Below are 16,374 nucleotides of genomic sequence, written 5' to 3' on the forward strand. Positions count from 1 at the left end.
CATTATTTCATCTGTTCTGTGCCCTAAGTTATTATAACAAATATTGTCCCTTCTACCAGTTTAAATATCTACGTCTGCTGCCCATTAAAAGCACTTTGCACCTACCAGAATTGAAAAGTGATTGCAGCATTTACCTTGGACTGCACTTTTCTTTGTAAGGTTATTTATGCCTCAAAATAACACTTGTGACCGTTATGTTTTTAGAGATGATATTCCACCCCACAAGTGCTTTTTATTAGTTGAAATCATTTTAAAGGGGCAAAGCAACAATCAAGATGTAGTTTACACTTGCCAAAAAAAGTGATTGCAGCTCTTGTGACTGGATGTTTTTTCTGCCTCAACGTAACTTGATTTCATCCATAAGGATTATAGTAACAGACTATAGTTTACACAGTACTTTTTACCTGTTGAAATACCTTCAGAAGGGCAGCATAACAATGTACTTTTCCACTTACCAAAAATTGCAGCTCATACCTTGTAACTAAAAGAGTATATACAACTTTAAGGGTTATATTTGATGCACTCAGTCCTTTTTATCTGTTGATATACCTCTTCCAATTACTGACTATTTTTGTTTTCTGATTTAAAACAGTCACTATTTTATTCTGTATGGCAGAATTCTGTGGGTTTTCCAGAGGAAATCTAATATATTTATAAATCCAGACTTGTGTTGTGCATTCTCATTGGTTCTTGAATAATGATGATGTTGCTCTTTGCCAGTTTTCTGTGTGGTGTACTTGCCCACATTAGCCAGTAGGGGTCAGGTTTGCCAGACCGAAACGGGATGGTCAGTGAACATTAAGTTGGATTTAATTTATTGTTTTGAGTTCAATTACTTTTAATCTTGTAGTTGAACTTGTCATCTTGGAGATTAGTTCTTAGTTAATCATTTTTATTGATAAAATCAGACATTGCTGTGCACTCTCCACAATTCTTAATTGGTGTTGTTGCTGTTTGTCAGACTGTGTGGATTACTGCCCTGTGGCCGTTTTAAAAATATTCCTCCCAGTCTGTTCAGCTTTGGCTGTTGCAGCAGCACATGAGACACACAAACCTCTTCCCTGGTATCTGGAGAGACTTTTGACTACAATATTAAGTGAGAAAAATACAATGAACTCACAGTTGAGTAGCAAAAAATAACTCAATGATACAAGATGTAAATACAACACACGTCAGTGGGCTTTTTTCCAACACAGTAATTCTAAATTCTCAGAATTCTAGTAATGTCATACAAAACGTTATAGGCTATATGTAATATGAATACTTGTGTGGGATAGCCACATGATAAAATGCTAAACTAATAGTGAACATACTAATAGAAATGTGTTATGATTTGTGTAAACTAAGCAGATTTATTTTCCTTTTTAATTAATTCATAACAATTTCTGCCAGTCAAGACAGCATATATTTAGAAACTAGACTTCACAAAAGGAAAGCAAAAGCTGTATATAAGACTCACAAGCATTTTTATGTTTTTATTTATTTATTATTTCTTCATTAATGGCTGCCAAACATTTCCAGATATCACCAAATATATTTATCTCTGAACGTTAATACATTCAAATCAGTGTCGAATATGTCAGAAGCAGGGAATTTTAACAAAAGCCTGCTGCCTTTTGGTGGTATATATACCTGTTGAAACAGGTTGTGTGATCAGTTGCTCACAAAAAGTACAAGGGGGTCATCTTTCTGTCTGTGCTGCTCTACACCACACAGCACACTCTCTCCTCCTTTACACGGAAGTTCCTGGAAGACACACAGATGAAGGAAGCCCTCCTCTCCAACAAAAACCTACAGGTAAAAAAAAGGGGAAAATGTAACATTTGAAAAATATGTTCATCTAAGTCTGCCATGAATTTGACATAACATTAGACTCAACTGAATGTCACAATTTATTGAACCTGTATATTATACAAAGAAACACATCTGATGCTTTTAATCCTTTGTTTTTCAAATATTACAATATAATTTACCTTGATGAGGAAGTTTTCTCCAGCCACAATCTGATTCCTGTATTTAACTGCTCTGTAGACCTCATAGGTCTTGCCTGTGAATTCCTGCACTAGGATCCTCACCTGTTTATGAATAAAAATATAAAATATGAAACACAGAGCCGAGAGTTGGATGTGGAGGTCATGAAGAATGAAGGTAGATTGAAGCTCACCTCATCACAGATCTTCTGAATTTGCGGAGTGGCATCCTTGGTCTCACTCCATCCTCCAGGTATGTTAGCCATAGTCACAAAGTCTGTTAAAGTTAACAGAAAAGTCAACTGTCTGCCTGTATGTGTCTCAAATGTTTATTTTAAGCTGGTTATCAAATCTATGTATACTGTCTACCTCCAGATACAGACTGGAAAGGTGACTGTAATACTTGACATTTTGGGTGGAGCTACAACAAAGTTCTGTAATGTTTACTCTGAAAGATTTAGGATTGTTCTGAAATTACTGAGGGGGCAGGTGCCAAATCACAGTCATTGTGTCATTTCTGTGTAATTCCTTGGAAGTAGTGGACACAGTCACAATGTTTGGAACGCCAACAGCCACACCACAGATAGAGCTTCTGGAGAACATTATCAGTGAGCAACTATTATACACTAATCTATAAAAACTATTAAACATTAACTCACAATATTTTGCAATGAAACTTGCATTAATTTTGTTCCCTGTTGTCACCAACATAAACTTTTCCTCATCTGAGTTTTATATCAACACTTTCAGCAGTTTTTACTGTTCCAAAAGAAAATCCCTGTATTTAACTGATCTGTAGACCTCATAGATCTTGCCTGTGAATTCCTCCACTGGGATCCTCACCTGTTTATGAATGGAATAATATGTGATTTTAACACAGAGCAGATAGTTATGTTTGGAGGTTGTGGAGAATGAAGGTAGATCAAAGCTCACCTGATCACAAATCCTCTGAGTTTCCTCATCGGCGTCCTTCTCTGGACCCCATCCTTTAAGGTCTATCTTTACCATTGTTACCAGGTCTGTTAAAATTAACAGAGAAGTCAACTGTCTGACTTTTATGTCTCGAGTGGTTATGTTCAGCTGGTTATCAAACATATTTATACTGTGTGAGCCCCCTGTATACAGACTGGAAGATGGCTCTGATACATGACAGTTTGTGTGGAGCTATTGAACATAGTCCATACGTTACAATACTCTGCTGCTACTCCACTTTGGACCATCTTTTTGTCCCTTTTTTATAAAACAAGAAGTAAAATGAGCAATACTGAATCACTGAAGTTGCTTTTTGATATATTTTCCATAGACTGAGCACTACAAACTAAATTATGTCTCAATAACTGTGGGATGGTTGACAAACAACAAAAATCAGAGTTCACAAATGGAAAGAAAAGCTGCATATAAGACCCACAAGGTCATTTTAATGCTTTCTTTATTATGTCTTTAGAAGCTAGTACTTTTAATTTACTGTCAAATATTTCTAAATATCACCAAATATCTTCAACAATATCAAAAAATAAAATGACTGTGAGCATGTTAGCAGTGAGATGGGAGCACCACTGTGCCTCAGTGCAGCCTCACAGAGCTCACAACTCCTTTGTTCACCTGAGACGAATGTATGAAATATTTTAGACACCTGTCAAGTAACTGACAGTGAGAAAATGTTTCGTGGTTTGTGTGATTGACAACATGAAGGTTTTTTCCCACTGAATTTAAGAATTGATCCGTGTTCATGTTAATGAAAGCTTAAAAATGTGCTTACAGGGTTTATTTGCAAAAGGTGGTGGTACAAAGGAACATGTTGGGTTTCTTCGATACCCAGAATCACATGAGGGCTACTTACACCTGTACTGTAGCTCCACCCAGACTGTCATGTATCAGAGCCACATTCCAGTCTGTGTCCAGGAGGATCACACAGTATATATATACCTGATACCCAGCTGAAAATAACCACTCGAGACACATAAAGCAGACGGTTGACTTCTCTGTTAACTTCAACGAACCTTGTGACAATGGCAAACAAAGATCTTGAAGGATGGGGTCCGGTGACGGACGCCGATGAGGACACTCAGGATATTTGTGATCAGGTGAGCTTTAATCTACGTTCATTCTACACACACAACTCTCTGCTCTGTGTTTAATATTTTTATTTTATTCATACACAGGTGAGGGACCCAGTGGAGGAACTAACAGGCAAGACCTATGAGGGCTACAAAGCAGTCAAATACAGGAGAAAGGGTCAGATTGGAACACAGTTCCTCATCAAGGTAAATATAATTCTACGAACATAATTTAAATCTATTATGTCAATCAGCTGAATCTAATGTGATGTCGAGCTCATGGCAGGACAGTTGATGGTAGAAGATCCTCACTATTTAGCAACACAACATCAAGATAAATCTACTGTTAAGATGTCTAAATATTTTATTTGTTTTTCCTGCAGGTTTTTGTTGAAAAGGAGGACTACATTCATCTGAGTGTCTTCCAACCACCTATAACAAGAGTGGCGTGTGAGCTTAAGCTGCTCGGTGTAGAGCAGCGCAGAACCAAAGACGCCCCCCTCGATCCTTTTACATCAGAGAACCTGCTTCGACAGTGAAAACCTTTCAGGCTGTAGTCTCACATTAAAATGCTCTGTTTCCTCATTCTGAAATGATGTGACATTGATTTTTAATGTTTTAACGCAGCGATTAACATATTTGGCAGCAACTTGATTAAACTGACTTCTTAAGAAATAATAAAGGAAAGCTTTCAAAACAAATCTTTATATTTCTTGTGGTTCTTATGTGCAGCATGTTTGAGAAACTTACAGTACTTTCTAAGTGCCTAAAGAACAACATACATGTCATTTAATACACTCGCAATATTCTACAAAGCAGCTGCTTTCCAAACAGCACAGATCTATATGCTACTATAGGACAGGGGACATGTCATGTCATTCCACTGCATGTGGCCTCTGGGACCAATACTTCCATACACATGGGATACATCTCACCCTGTATGAGCACCACATCTGTATTGTGCACTCTCCATGGTGCTGGAATGACATTGTTGCTGTTTGTCAGATTCCTGTGTGGATTACTGCCCTGTATGGCATTGTGTTTCTCGCTGGTTAACTGGTAGTAAAGGACAGTAACATCTGGCTGGTTGTGGTGATCCTGATGTGGCTGGTTTATAAATATTCCACCCACTCTGTTCAGCTTTGGCTGCTGCAGCAGCACCTGAGTAAAGTTCTGATACCATTTTTTCCCTCCCGATACCGATTCCGATACTTGTGCTGTGGGTATCGGCCGATACCGAGTACCAATCCAATACCAGTATATTATAAAAAATATACTACACCTGCATGACTGTGATGTGATGTGATTATCACTAACTTAGCTAACTAATCTATAGATTAGAATTGATTTGATGCCAGATCATAATTAATACCGTTTTTGTTTTTTTGTTTTTCAACTTGTAAAAAAAACTGCTTACGTTTCTTAATGCCAAAGCAAACCTCAGATGATGTAGGCTTTTCTGCATCTGGCAAACAAATAAATTATTTATAATAATTTGTACATGTATCGTTCAACAGTGTGCAAATGTTCAGTAACTTAATTTCAGGTCAGATTTCACTGAGTAAACTTTCATTGAACTTCCTCATTTAGTGGGTGTATTGTTTAAGGTTGTGTTCACTCCCACAGTTAGTAGGAGTTTTTTTATCAGTATTATTGCAATCTGATTAGGCAAACTGTGCCTTTTGTACAGGCAATCATTGTGACGACTGAAAAAAATATTTGTTTTATCTTCATAAAGTGATCTTTAGAGGGTCTGGCACATTTTCCCCACCTCCATTATGTTAAGCTAAGCTAACTGTCTTCTTGCTCGGATCGGTGACTGGACTCCAGTACTCTACGACACCGATGCCAGCATTTTCGGCAGTATCGAAGCAATTTCCGATACTGGTATAATATTGTAAATGCTAGAATGTTATATTGTAAATAGTGCAGCATTTCCAGCTTATTGTACAGTAGGCTAAGTCATGACCACAGATGCGCTTAGGTTTTGACAAAGAGGCTATTATAGAAACAATACTTTGCAAGAAGTGTTTATTTTTTATGATTGATTAAGCATTCTTTTTAACATCACAGATTATGTTATTCAGTGGCTGTGGAAGAGGACCATTTAAATGTGTTAACAAAAGACACAAGGGGGTCGTCTTTGGTTCTTCGCTGCTCCACACCTTGCAGCATTTCTATGGGCCTGGGCATTCCTAGGACAAGGGTCCTGACTTCATGGACACTCAGATGAATGTAGTCCTCCACTCCAACAAAAACCTTCAGAAAAAGAGATAAAGTTTGACATCTAAAAAATATATTAATCTTGTTGCTGAACAGTGATCTTCTGGATGTGTTTAACTGCTGTTTACTGTGCTGCCATGAACCTGACATGACATTAGATATTATACAAAGACAAACATCTGAGACTTTCAAACCTTTTTTAAAAATTTAAATTACCTTGATGAGGAAGTTTCCATTACCCAGAGGAGGGTGGCTCCTGTATTTAACGGCCTTGTAGACCTCATAGGTCTTGCCTGTGAATTCCTCCACTGGGCCCTTCACCTGTGTATGAAGGAAACAAAATATAATGTAAACACAGAGCAGATAGTTATGTTTGGAGGTTGTGGAGAATGAAGGTAGATTAAAGCTCACCTTATCACAAATCCTCTGAATTTCCTCATCGACGTCCTCCCTCACCACTCTACATTCTACATGAACGATGTTTGCCATTGTCAAAAGGTCTGTTAAAGTCAACAGAGAAGTCCACAGTCTGCTTTTTCTGCCTCGAGTGATTATTTTCAGCTGGTTATCAAATATATTTATACTGTGTGAGCCCCTGGTTACAGACTGGAAGGTGGCTCTAATATATGACAGTCTGGGTGGAGCTACAGTAGTCTGTTTAGTGTTGCTCATCCTTCATGAATTACTCCCTAATTCCAGTTTACCCAATTAAACTTCTCAAAAACCGAATGATTTGTGAGCAGCAGGCCAGTGTTGTCAACAAACCTCTGCTAATCCCACTGTTCACTACCTGCTCAGCACCAGACTGAAGAGAGACACAGTGGGTAAAATATAGTTAAGCATTTGGCAGCTAAGGAACCAGATTTTTTTTTAAAGTTGGAGGAGACAGAATCAAAAGAAGAATGAATATTGAAACATGACCATCAGGTAGCCAGAAACACGAATCCAAATAAATGCTAATGTTGCTTCGAGTCTGCTAAAATAGGAAACTTTTGCTAATAGGTTAGCCATATTAACACCATATGTTGTACATCATTAATTGATATTTATTTATTTATCTGTAAAGGCTACACAGTGGTGTTTGGCTAGCACTCTTGCCTCACAGCAAGAGGGTCTTCAGTGTGGAGTATAGACTATAAATAACGGACGTAGTCACTGTGATGTCACCAATTGGTTTGTGGACTGCCCGTTTGAGGCATCAAGTTCAGCGTTACACTCGTCGCCATCTTGTTTCAGGAAACTGGGAGCAGACCATATTTGGACTGTGGAGGCCCGAGAGGGATCTGATCACTGACTACAGCCTCTACACCTCAACCTGACTGAGAGAAGTCGCTGCTAATTCATGTTAGCATTAACTGGGATGTTAGTTTGGCTAGCACAAACAAAATGTACGTTACCTCAGAAAAATGAACAGCGACTCCTTGGAGTGTCTACTAGTCCAACCAAATGCTGAACAAGACATTATTAATGAACAAAACGTTCAAATAAACTGTCATGAAGTGAAGATTAGTGTGAAATGGTAAAAGTTATGAGACCAAACAGGTAAACGTCCTTTTTAAAATATATATATATATATATATATATATATATATATATATATATATATATATATATATATATATATATATATATATATGTATTGATGCGTTGCCGTGGATACGCATTGTTCTGGTTCTCTTCTGATGACGGCTCGCCTTGTTAATGACCTGTCAATCAAAGGTAGCCACGCCCCAAATCATACTAGTCTTTATCTTCTATTTTCTTCTAAATGGGGCCATTATTGGAACTTTTAACATCAAATTGTCCTGAAGAAGAATTTTTTTACTAGCGATTGAGACCCGAGTGCAGACGAGCTGTTAAGGATAATGAATTAATTAATAATACGTCAATATGGTGTTACGGCTCATTTCCTCTGCCCCCTAGTGGGTTGAGAGTTAAAGAGACAGATTCATAAAGATTTACAAATTTATGAAAAATATTTGTTTTATCTTCACAAAGTGATCTTTAGAGGGTCTGGCACATTTTCCCCACCTCCATTATGCTAAGCTAAGCTAACTGTCTTCTTGCTTTATCTTCATACAAACACAAGAGCTATTGAGCTTGTTATCCAAGCAGAATCCAAAGAAAGATTAGAATTGCTTTGATGCCAGATCATAATTAATACAGTTTTTGTTTTTTTGTTTTTCAACTTGTAAAAAAACTGCTTACATTTCTTAATGTCAAAGCAAACCTCAGATGATGTAGGCTTTTTTGCATCTGGCAAACAAATTAATTAATTTTAATAATTTGTACATGTATCGTTCAACAGTGTGCAAATGTTCAGTTACTTAATTTCAGGTCTGATTTCACTGAATAAACTTTCATTGAACTTCCTCATTTAGTGTGTATATTTTGTAAGGTTGTGTTCACTCCCACAGTTAGTAGAAATTTCTTGATCAGTATTATTGCAACATCTGATGAGGCAAACTGTGCCTTTTGTACAGGCAATCATTGTGACTAGTCAGCACATATGTGGACACAAAGGTCCAAAGAGGTTAGGCTGATTGCAACATAATTCAAAAGAAAAGTTTTCTGTTTTCAGTGTATGAATCTACAGACTGAATCTCAACAAGCATAACCCACAATACAAATTTAGATACAGTCCCAACAATAATTGTGTGTTTGGAACTTCTGCAAAAACACAAAGTAAACAGTAATTTAAATAACTGTGGTTGATAATGTTAAAATAATCTGTTATTCTGTCTCTTTTTCTGTCTCTGTTGTCTGTCTCTGTGTATGGGGGTCACGATCTGTGTGACGAAGGTCACTATCAAATGCACTCGTAATTCACTAACCTTGTGTGTGCTACATCTCTCTATGTAATTATGGATTAATCATGCAATATGCTTTTGATACAATGATTAAATTATGGATTAATCATGCAATATGCTTTTAATACAATGATTATGATTGTGTGTTAATATTGGTTTAGAAACTGTGATTACTTTAAATACGTATATTCCATTTGCTTAAACTGATTAAGATTCTATAATCACAAAAAATCAGGGACGTGTAGAGTGAACCCAGAGCTCTGTAACTGCACATTTCTTGACGTATTGTAATAAAATTATGTTAAACTGAGAACTTGGACGTCTCCTGCTCATCATTCCCCATCAAACGATCTGCGCAGAGAAATAGGTGAGAGGATTTACTGTTGGTGTCAGATAATTTAATTTGAAAGGTTTCCTCAATGCATTTCTCTAACAATAAACAATTACAATTCAGTGACACTAAATGTAAAACAACATAATAAGCATTAAAGCAGCATAATCACAATTAATAAATGGCTTTTAGTGCATCATAATAAACATATGAGCAAATCCAGGGACATTTGTCAGTGTTAATTGTCTTATAACAACTATAACTCCTTTTTATAACTAGTGTATAAACATAATAGCTAACAACAGTTATAAAGCATAAAATGTTACATATTAATATATTTATGAATGAATTATTTCTTTAATTATGACTGAGCATCCACTGCTGAAGGCCATGAGATGTAGATGAAAGCTCCAGAAAAAAATAATGTGTAATGTGATTAAATAATGTGATAATAATAATAATATAATGTATAATGATAATAATAATAATAACAAAAATAATAATAATGTGATTTAAAATTTCCAAAGTCAAGAATGGACCTTCAAAACCAACATGTCCACATGACTTTTGAAGATATCTATATACACTTTAAAACCAGCTTGGGAATACAATTGTGTATGATTAAAATAAATATGTTATATGGCACAATTTTTCACACTTTTTGTGCGTTATAATCCTGTATAATTCGATATAACTATGTAGCTTCTATCAATCATTTATTGATGCACACCAGTAAGGGATGTATCACAGGAAAAGTTATAAATACCCTAATAAACACCTACTTTATCTCTGCAAACGACTACATTAATGTAAAAACGTGGATATGAAAGTTGCAACAACAACAATTTTTTTTCTACATTGAATTTAAGTTAAACTGTAAAAAAAAAAAAAAAAAAAAAAAAAAAAAAGTTAATTTTACATTTATCTATACATTTTATTTTTCATTTAATGTGGGTTTTTTTTCTTATATATATATATATTATATATAATATATATATAATATTTATTGAAATTAACATTCAACACCATTTGAATAATCCTATAAGCAATTGAATAATCCTATAAATAATCTATAATGTCCTATTATATTTATTTACAGTTTCTTTTTTTTTAGTACTTTTATTTTATGGTAAATTTATGTAATAAAAGTAATTCACTTTTTATGATATTTGCACCTAATGTAGAATATAAAAACAAGAAAAAACATGTAAAATAATACAGTAAATTTCTGTAAACATTTTACAGTAGATATGTATTCTCAGATACCAGTACTCCATCTAGTGTTCAAAGGTTGGCCTATAAATCCAAGCCAATAAACACATTACTTACAGTATAAAATGACTCCAGCAGAAAATGGCAACGGTAAACTACAAATATTTAATTCAAAATACTTTTAACGGTGCCAATTTGCCAAAAAGTGAACAATTATAGGCTTGTATTATTTATTTATTTTTGTAGTCCATAGCTGATGATTTGACTCCAGGGGGCGGAGTTGATTCATTTGTGTTCAAAGTTTTAGAACATCAAACAAATCTAGCAATATGAGCAATGTGTTGCACATGATGAAATGACAACTATTTGAAAAATAGATTTATTATTTTTTATCACCAGCAAAGCTCTCAGGACATTTATGTTATTTACTCATCTTGTAAATAACAGTTTAAATGTAACATACTCCTTACACCAGGATGTACAGTAGGAACAGCATGTTTTACATGTTAGCAATGGAAACTTCATTCAGCATTGTCTCATACAATAGAAGAGGAAAGATTCAAAAGAACTTTGTTAGGAAAGGGGAACAGTACTGCAGTCACTGTCGATGTATTTCCTCTTTGGCTAGATTTTATACTTTCCTCAGACATTTGTAATCTCAGAAGTATATGAAATACATTCCCTGCCTCCAGAACAGCTGTGAAGTAACACACAATAAGACAAGGCTTCCTTTATTTCAGAATGAAGGAAGTATTTTACTTTTGAAACAGGGTGTGATCAGTTTAGAGGGCGTCGTCTTCGGTTTTGTCCACATGAGTCTTCTCTAGCCGAAGCTCTCCTTGTATGTTTTGGTAGACTTCCACATGGATGTAATTCACTCCTCCAACATGAAGCTGCAGGGAAAATAAAGAAAAAATTGGCATCTAAATAAATACATTGATCTTGATCTTGTGTTCAAGCGGATGTTAATTCAACTTGTACATTACACAAAGACACATTTGAGGGTTTTAAATATCAAATGTATTTTTTACCTTGAAGCGGAATTTTCTTCCAGCGACAGTCTGACTCCTGAATTTAACTAGTTTGTAGACCTCATATTTCGCGTTTGTCTTTTCCTCTATTTTGGTCTTCACCTGTTTATGAATGAAATAAAATCTGATATGTAAATCTGATGTGATGCATGTGGAAGTCATAAAGAATGAAAATAGATTGAAGCTCACCTTATCACAAATAATCTGAGTTTCCTCAGTGGCCTCCTCTGGCGCGCCCCATCCTCCAAGAACCATCTGTTCCTGGTCCATTGTCACAAAGTCCCTTAAAGTTATCAGAGAACTGCCTGCTTTTTGTGTCTCGAGTGGTTATCAGATATATTTATACTGTATAACCACCCCTGGATAGACTGGAAGGCGGCTCTGATACGTTTGGGTGGAGCTACAGTATCGGTGTAATTATAACCCTCAACCCAAAATATTTCTTTGTGCCGTAAAGTTCGTTGGATGGTTTCAGGTAGAGGCTTGTCTTTGTGTGTGACCTCAAATGACTGTGGGGAGTAAAACACATGCCAAAACACTGTCATTCAGTTATTTTTTAATATGAGTAGTTGGCACAGAGTCTGGTGGGAACATTATCGGTTAAAATTCCGTAACACTGTGTAGGGCTCACAGCTACTCCAGAAGATTCATTTGGATTAAAGACTGAATTCAGTGAGAATTGTCAACAAATTCTCTCCATGCTTCAAGATGGAGGTCGTTCTTTGTCCCCCTCCAAACAAAGACAAACGACCCCCACCCCCACAGGTATCTGGAGATACCTAAAGGCGTCTCATTGGCTGATACCAACAGGAAATACAACTTCCAGGTTGGGACACAAAAGTCTTGTGCAGCCATCCCTGCTCTCTCTTCTCTTCTCAACTCCCTGAGGAACAGTATGCCTGCTGTCCTGGTCTGATCTTCCAGGAGGAAGATCAGACACCTTCCCTCTGTCTCCAGCTCTAAGAGAAGTCCGGTGAAAACCCAAATCAAGTGGGCCCACCACCACGCTTCTAAGTTTCCTGCCTGTGATCTATCCTGGACATAATCACAGAGACCCTCACCAAGCTTCTGGAGCCAACAGCAAACAACGCTACAACCACCAAAACCCAACCAGGAACCAGATTCTTCCTCAAAAGGAGTGCTGCTTTCCCCTTTCAACTCTGGACTCTGTGGTATAGTACTGGGCAGTTAGTAAGCAAGAACAAGTTTGTTAAGTTTTAATCAATGGTGTTGATCTGTTGTGTGTTTAAGTATATTTGTTGGGATATTTTGTGTAGCTAGATCACTTGAAGTTGTATGATTAATGTTGCTCTACATATCTCAAGTTGTACATGTAAATTAACTATAACTCATTTGATTTACTCACACACTAATCCACATGAAATATACTTTAATCTGGCTTCCTACAACACATAGACCTTCAAGACCGCATGGTCTATTGTTCTTCAAGAACAAAAGGGCTTCCGCCATTTTGATTTATTTAAATGACCGCCTTTCGGCAGCCATTTTGTTACACATTCTTTCACCCACATTTCCACTGTAAATAGTCTTTTAGATTAGTTATTGTGTGTTCTGTTTGCTTTGCTTTATTTAGAATAAATATGTTTTTGGATTAATATGCTTCTCCCTTTAATGTTGCACATGAATGAGTGATTTGCTAACCTCTGCTATGGAAAGAACTCAAAATTCCTTCAACCGTTACTAAATATTAATAAGGTAATTCGATTATAATTATATTCATAATTAATAATCAATGTTCCAAATTGATAATTTGTTAACCTTATGAGACTGATTAACTATTATTTGCTATCTTTTCCTATTCCTAAGTGAATAGGTGGTGCCCCTCGAGTAACTTTAATTCATTTAAAGTATTAAATATTAATTTAGTCAATTTCCGATAGCAAAATTGACCTAAATTAGCTTTACCTCTAAATATTTTGGTACCCCTGCTGGAGGCAATGTGTATCTGAACCAGATACCCCTACAACTGACTTATGACTTCTTTAGTTTCTCATAGGTTCCTGCAACATTGTCATCAGCAGCCATTTAGTTATCTTGAAATAGATTTGTGTGTGTATCTTCCTTGCTACTCTGGAAAAATGTTGTGCCCAGCCCCCTTTTCTCCTCACTGCCTGCCAGCTGAAACCATACACCTGCAACTACTTCAGATTCCTTTATTAGCATATAGTCTGTAACAATTCGGAGATACAGTTGCATAAAAAAATTAAATAAAACATTTTAAAATTACCAAGTTTTCTGCATTATTTTTTGATCAAACGTGGTCTGATCTGCATCTAAATCCCAAATATAGATGTGCTTAACCTAATACCATACACATTTTATCATATTTCATGTTTTTATTGAACACAACCATTATACATTCATAGTGTTCGTGGAAAAAGAAAGTGAACCTTTGATTTAATAACTGGTCGAGCCTCCTTTGGCAGCAATAACCTCAACCAAACGCTTCTGATAGCTGCTGATCAGAGCTGCACGACGATCAGGAGAAATTTTGGACCATTCCTCTTTACAGAACTGCTTCAGCTCAGACATATTCTTCATATGTATTTAGCGTGAACGGCTCTCTTGAGGTCATTCCACAGCATGTCTATTGGATTGAGGTCTGGGCTCTGACTGGGACACTCCAAAAGGTAGATTTTCTTTTTTTGAAGTCATTCTGTAGGAGATTTACTTTGATGTTTAAGGTCATTGTCCTGCTGCATCACCCGACTTCTACTGATCTTCAGCTGGCAGACAGCCACTCTGACATTAACCTGTAGGATCACTGTTCACTGTTGGGATGATTGTGTCCTTATATTGGTATGTAGTTCCCTTTTTACACCATACGTAGTGCTGCATGTTCTTCATGAACTTAGTTTCATCAGTCCACAAAACATTTTCCCAGTAGTGTTGTGTCAAGGTTTGGCAAACTTCAGGCAGTGATGTTTCTTTCAACAGCAGTGGCTTCCTGCCATGGACACCGTGTTCTATCGTGTGTGTGTGGTAGACTCATGAACAGAGATGTTAACCGGTTCCAATGATTCCTTCAAGTCTTAACTTGTTACTCTGGAGTTGTTGTTTTTTTTTTTTAACCTCACTGAGCTTTCTGCATTGTGTTGGAGTGAACTTGGCTGTACAGATACAGATAATATTCTTTAAAAATGTTATTTAAAAATATGGATAGACTGGAAGGTGGCTCTGATACGTGACAGTTTGGGTGGAGCTACAGTACAGGTGTAATAATAACCCTCAACCCAACTTATTTCTATGTGCCATAAATTTGGTGCATTAAGACAAGCCCCTAAGTGTCCCTGTCGTTCCCTGCTGGGAACAAGAATAAGAGGGGCGCAACCAGATGACCCATTTAAAAGAGCACCACTCCAAGCTCAAACGGTGATAAACGATGTTGAAATCTAGATGGAAATATGACATTTTTTGTTGTTTCTTCCCCCTTGACCTATTTCGACCGGCAATCTTTTGAATTCGTCATCTTGTTGCACCCTCTTCTTCTGTGATGGTACAATGGTTTCGGATTGGAAAATTAGCACTCCGACTGCTTATCGCCATGAACCAACTCCAAATTCTCGCATGAAAACAAGCATGTATTTTCATTTTCTTTTGTAGATTTTTGGGGAAATTTGGTTAAAATTTGTGATACAATTGAATGGAAACCTGCTGTCTCTTTCTCTCCCTCTCTTCTTGCATACAGAGATTTTTTCCTTATGTGAGGCAAGGCATAAAGAAAAGAGGGTGTTGTATGCTGTACAAACTGTAAAGCCCTTTGCAGCAAATGTATTATTTGTGATTTTGGGCTATATACATACAATTTTATTTAATTAGGGCCCGAGCAGGCAACGACCTGCGAGGTCCCTATTGTATTTCGAATGATTATTTATTTTTATTATTTTTTTTATTTTTCTTCTTCCCAAATGATCGCATTTTTCACTGCCTGAACATACCCCAAAAGTCATGAAACTTTAAATATAAGTCACACCTGGTGAAAAATTTTATAATCTATTGTCATCCTGAATTTCCACCACTAGGTGGCGCTATAATAAAGGAAAGCGCGTTTAGGCTAATAACTCCCACATACTTTATCGCACATTCAAAAAACTTATATCCACACGTTCACTGAGTTGTGCTGAATCTCGTGATATAGGCCACTCCCATTTTCGCCTACCGTTTTTTTTCGCAAATTCGCGAAATCTCGCAAACCTACTTTTTCGAACTCCTCCTAGGTAATTTCATCGTTCTGCACCAAACTTTGCACACAGCATCTATGGACCCTCATGACAAAAAGTTATTAAAAGAATTTTGATAACCCAAACAATACTCAAGTTATTAAATAACAACTTCCTGCAGGTGGCGCTATTATCAACACAAAACACAAAGTGTTGCATATCTCCACATTGGTGTGTCTGAATGACATGAAACTCAGGTTACTACTTTCCCATGAACCCCTGACGCTCTCCGCAAAATTTTGGGCGATGACCACTAGGTGGCGCTCTTTAAATTGAAGTATGTCATATCTCCAAATCGGTTGGTCGGATTAACACCAAACTTGGTATACTTATTGTCAATGCCCTCCTGAGGATAACCCTTGAAGGTTTTATTGATCGGCCCCTAGGTGGCGCTCTGGCGGCAGTCTAATTTGATATTTGGCACTGTGCCCAGACCAGAAGACTTAAAGCAATGAAATTCATAGGGGTGGTATAGACTGGCCCCTGTAACTCACACACC

At 36.7% G+C, this 16,374-nt stretch overlaps 3 protein-coding genes across 3 annotated transcripts; all 3 read right to left on the reverse strand.

Moving 5' to 3' along the window:
• Positions 1 to 1,653: 1,653 nt before the first annotated feature.
• LOC131962435 (cystatin-A-like) lies at positions 1,654 to 2,345 on the reverse strand. Its single transcript, XM_059327436.1, has 3 exons — positions 2,165 to 2,345; positions 1,974 to 2,075; positions 1,654 to 1,791 (listed from the first exon to the last, which is right to left on the reverse strand). The coding sequence occupies exons 1-3, from the start codon at positions 2,234 to 2,236 to the stop codon at positions 1,654 to 1,656; spliced, it is 312 nt and encodes a 103-aa protein (XP_059183419.1). The 5' UTR covers positions 2,237 to 2,345.
• Positions 2,346 to 6,055: 3,710 nt separating this feature from the next.
• On the reverse strand, positions 6,056 to 6,834 carry LOC131962237 (cystatin-A1-like). The gene is made up of 3 exons (XM_059327210.1): positions 6,662 to 6,834; positions 6,467 to 6,571; positions 6,056 to 6,286 (listed from the first exon to the last, which is right to left on the reverse strand). Exons 1-3 carry the CDS (start codon positions 6,737 to 6,739, stop codon positions 6,107 to 6,109), a joined length of 363 nt encoding a protein of 120 aa, XP_059183193.1. The 5' UTR covers positions 6,740 to 6,834; the 3' UTR covers positions 6,056 to 6,106.
• A 4,354-nt stretch (positions 6,835 to 11,188) lies between these two features.
• Positions 11,189 to 12,054, reverse strand: LOC131962238 (leukocyte cysteine proteinase inhibitor 1-like). The gene is made up of 3 exons (XM_059327211.1): positions 11,824 to 12,054; positions 11,635 to 11,736; positions 11,189 to 11,496 (listed from the first exon to the last, which is right to left on the reverse strand). The coding sequence occupies exons 1-3, from the start codon at positions 11,902 to 11,904 to the stop codon at positions 11,386 to 11,388; spliced, it is 294 nt and encodes a 97-aa protein (XP_059183194.1). The 5' UTR covers positions 11,905 to 12,054; the 3' UTR covers positions 11,189 to 11,385.
• Between the last annotated feature and the right edge of the window lie 4,320 nt (positions 12,055 to 16,374).

Source organism: Centropristis striata, chromosome 23 (assembly GCF_030273125.1).
Source record: "Centropristis striata isolate RG_2023a ecotype Rhode Island chromosome 23, C.striata_1.0, whole genome shotgun sequence".
In the NCBI taxonomy this organism is placed as follows: domain Eukaryota; kingdom Metazoa; phylum Chordata; class Actinopteri; order Perciformes; family Serranidae; genus Centropristis; species Centropristis striata.

Excerpts from the sequence above, each read along its gene's own strand:
- LOC131962238 (XM_059327211.1), bottom strand. The coding sequence starts at position 11,904 with ATGGACCAGGAACAGATGGTTCTTGGAGGATGGGGCGCGCCAGAGGAG. Across the intron at positions 11,737-11,823 it reads CTCAGATTATTTGTGATAAG|GTGAAGACCAAAATAGAGGA; the intron begins GTGAGCTTCAAT and ends ATTCATAAACAG. Across the intron at positions 11,497-11,634 it reads GAAGAAAATTCCGCTTCAAG|CTTCATGTTGGAGGAGTGAA; the intron begins GTAAAAAATACA and ends TTTTCCCTGCAG.
- LOC131962237 (XM_059327210.1), bottom strand. The coding sequence starts at position 6,739 with ATGGCAAACATCGTTCATGTAGAATGTAGAGTGGTGAGGGAGGACGTC. Across the intron at positions 6,572-6,661 it reads TTCAGAGGATTTGTGATAAG|GTGAAGGGCCCAGTGGAGGA; the intron begins GTGAGCTTTAAT and ends CTTCATACACAG. Across the intron at positions 6,287-6,466 it reads ATGGAAACTTCCTCATCAAG|GTTTTTGTTGGAGTGGAGGA; the intron begins GTAATTTAAATT and ends CTTTTTCTGAAG.
- LOC131962435 (XM_059327436.1), bottom strand. The coding sequence starts at position 2,236 with ATGGCTAACATACCTGGAGGATGGAGTGAGACCAAGGATGCCACTCCG. Across the intron at positions 2,076-2,164 it reads TTCAGAAGATCTGTGATGAG|GTGAGGATCCTAGTGCAGGA; the intron begins GTGAGCTTCAAT and ends ATTCATAAACAG. Across the intron at positions 1,792-1,973 it reads GAGAAAACTTCCTCATCAAG|GTTTTTGTTGGAGAGGAGGG; the intron begins GTAAATTATATT and ends TTTTACCTGTAG.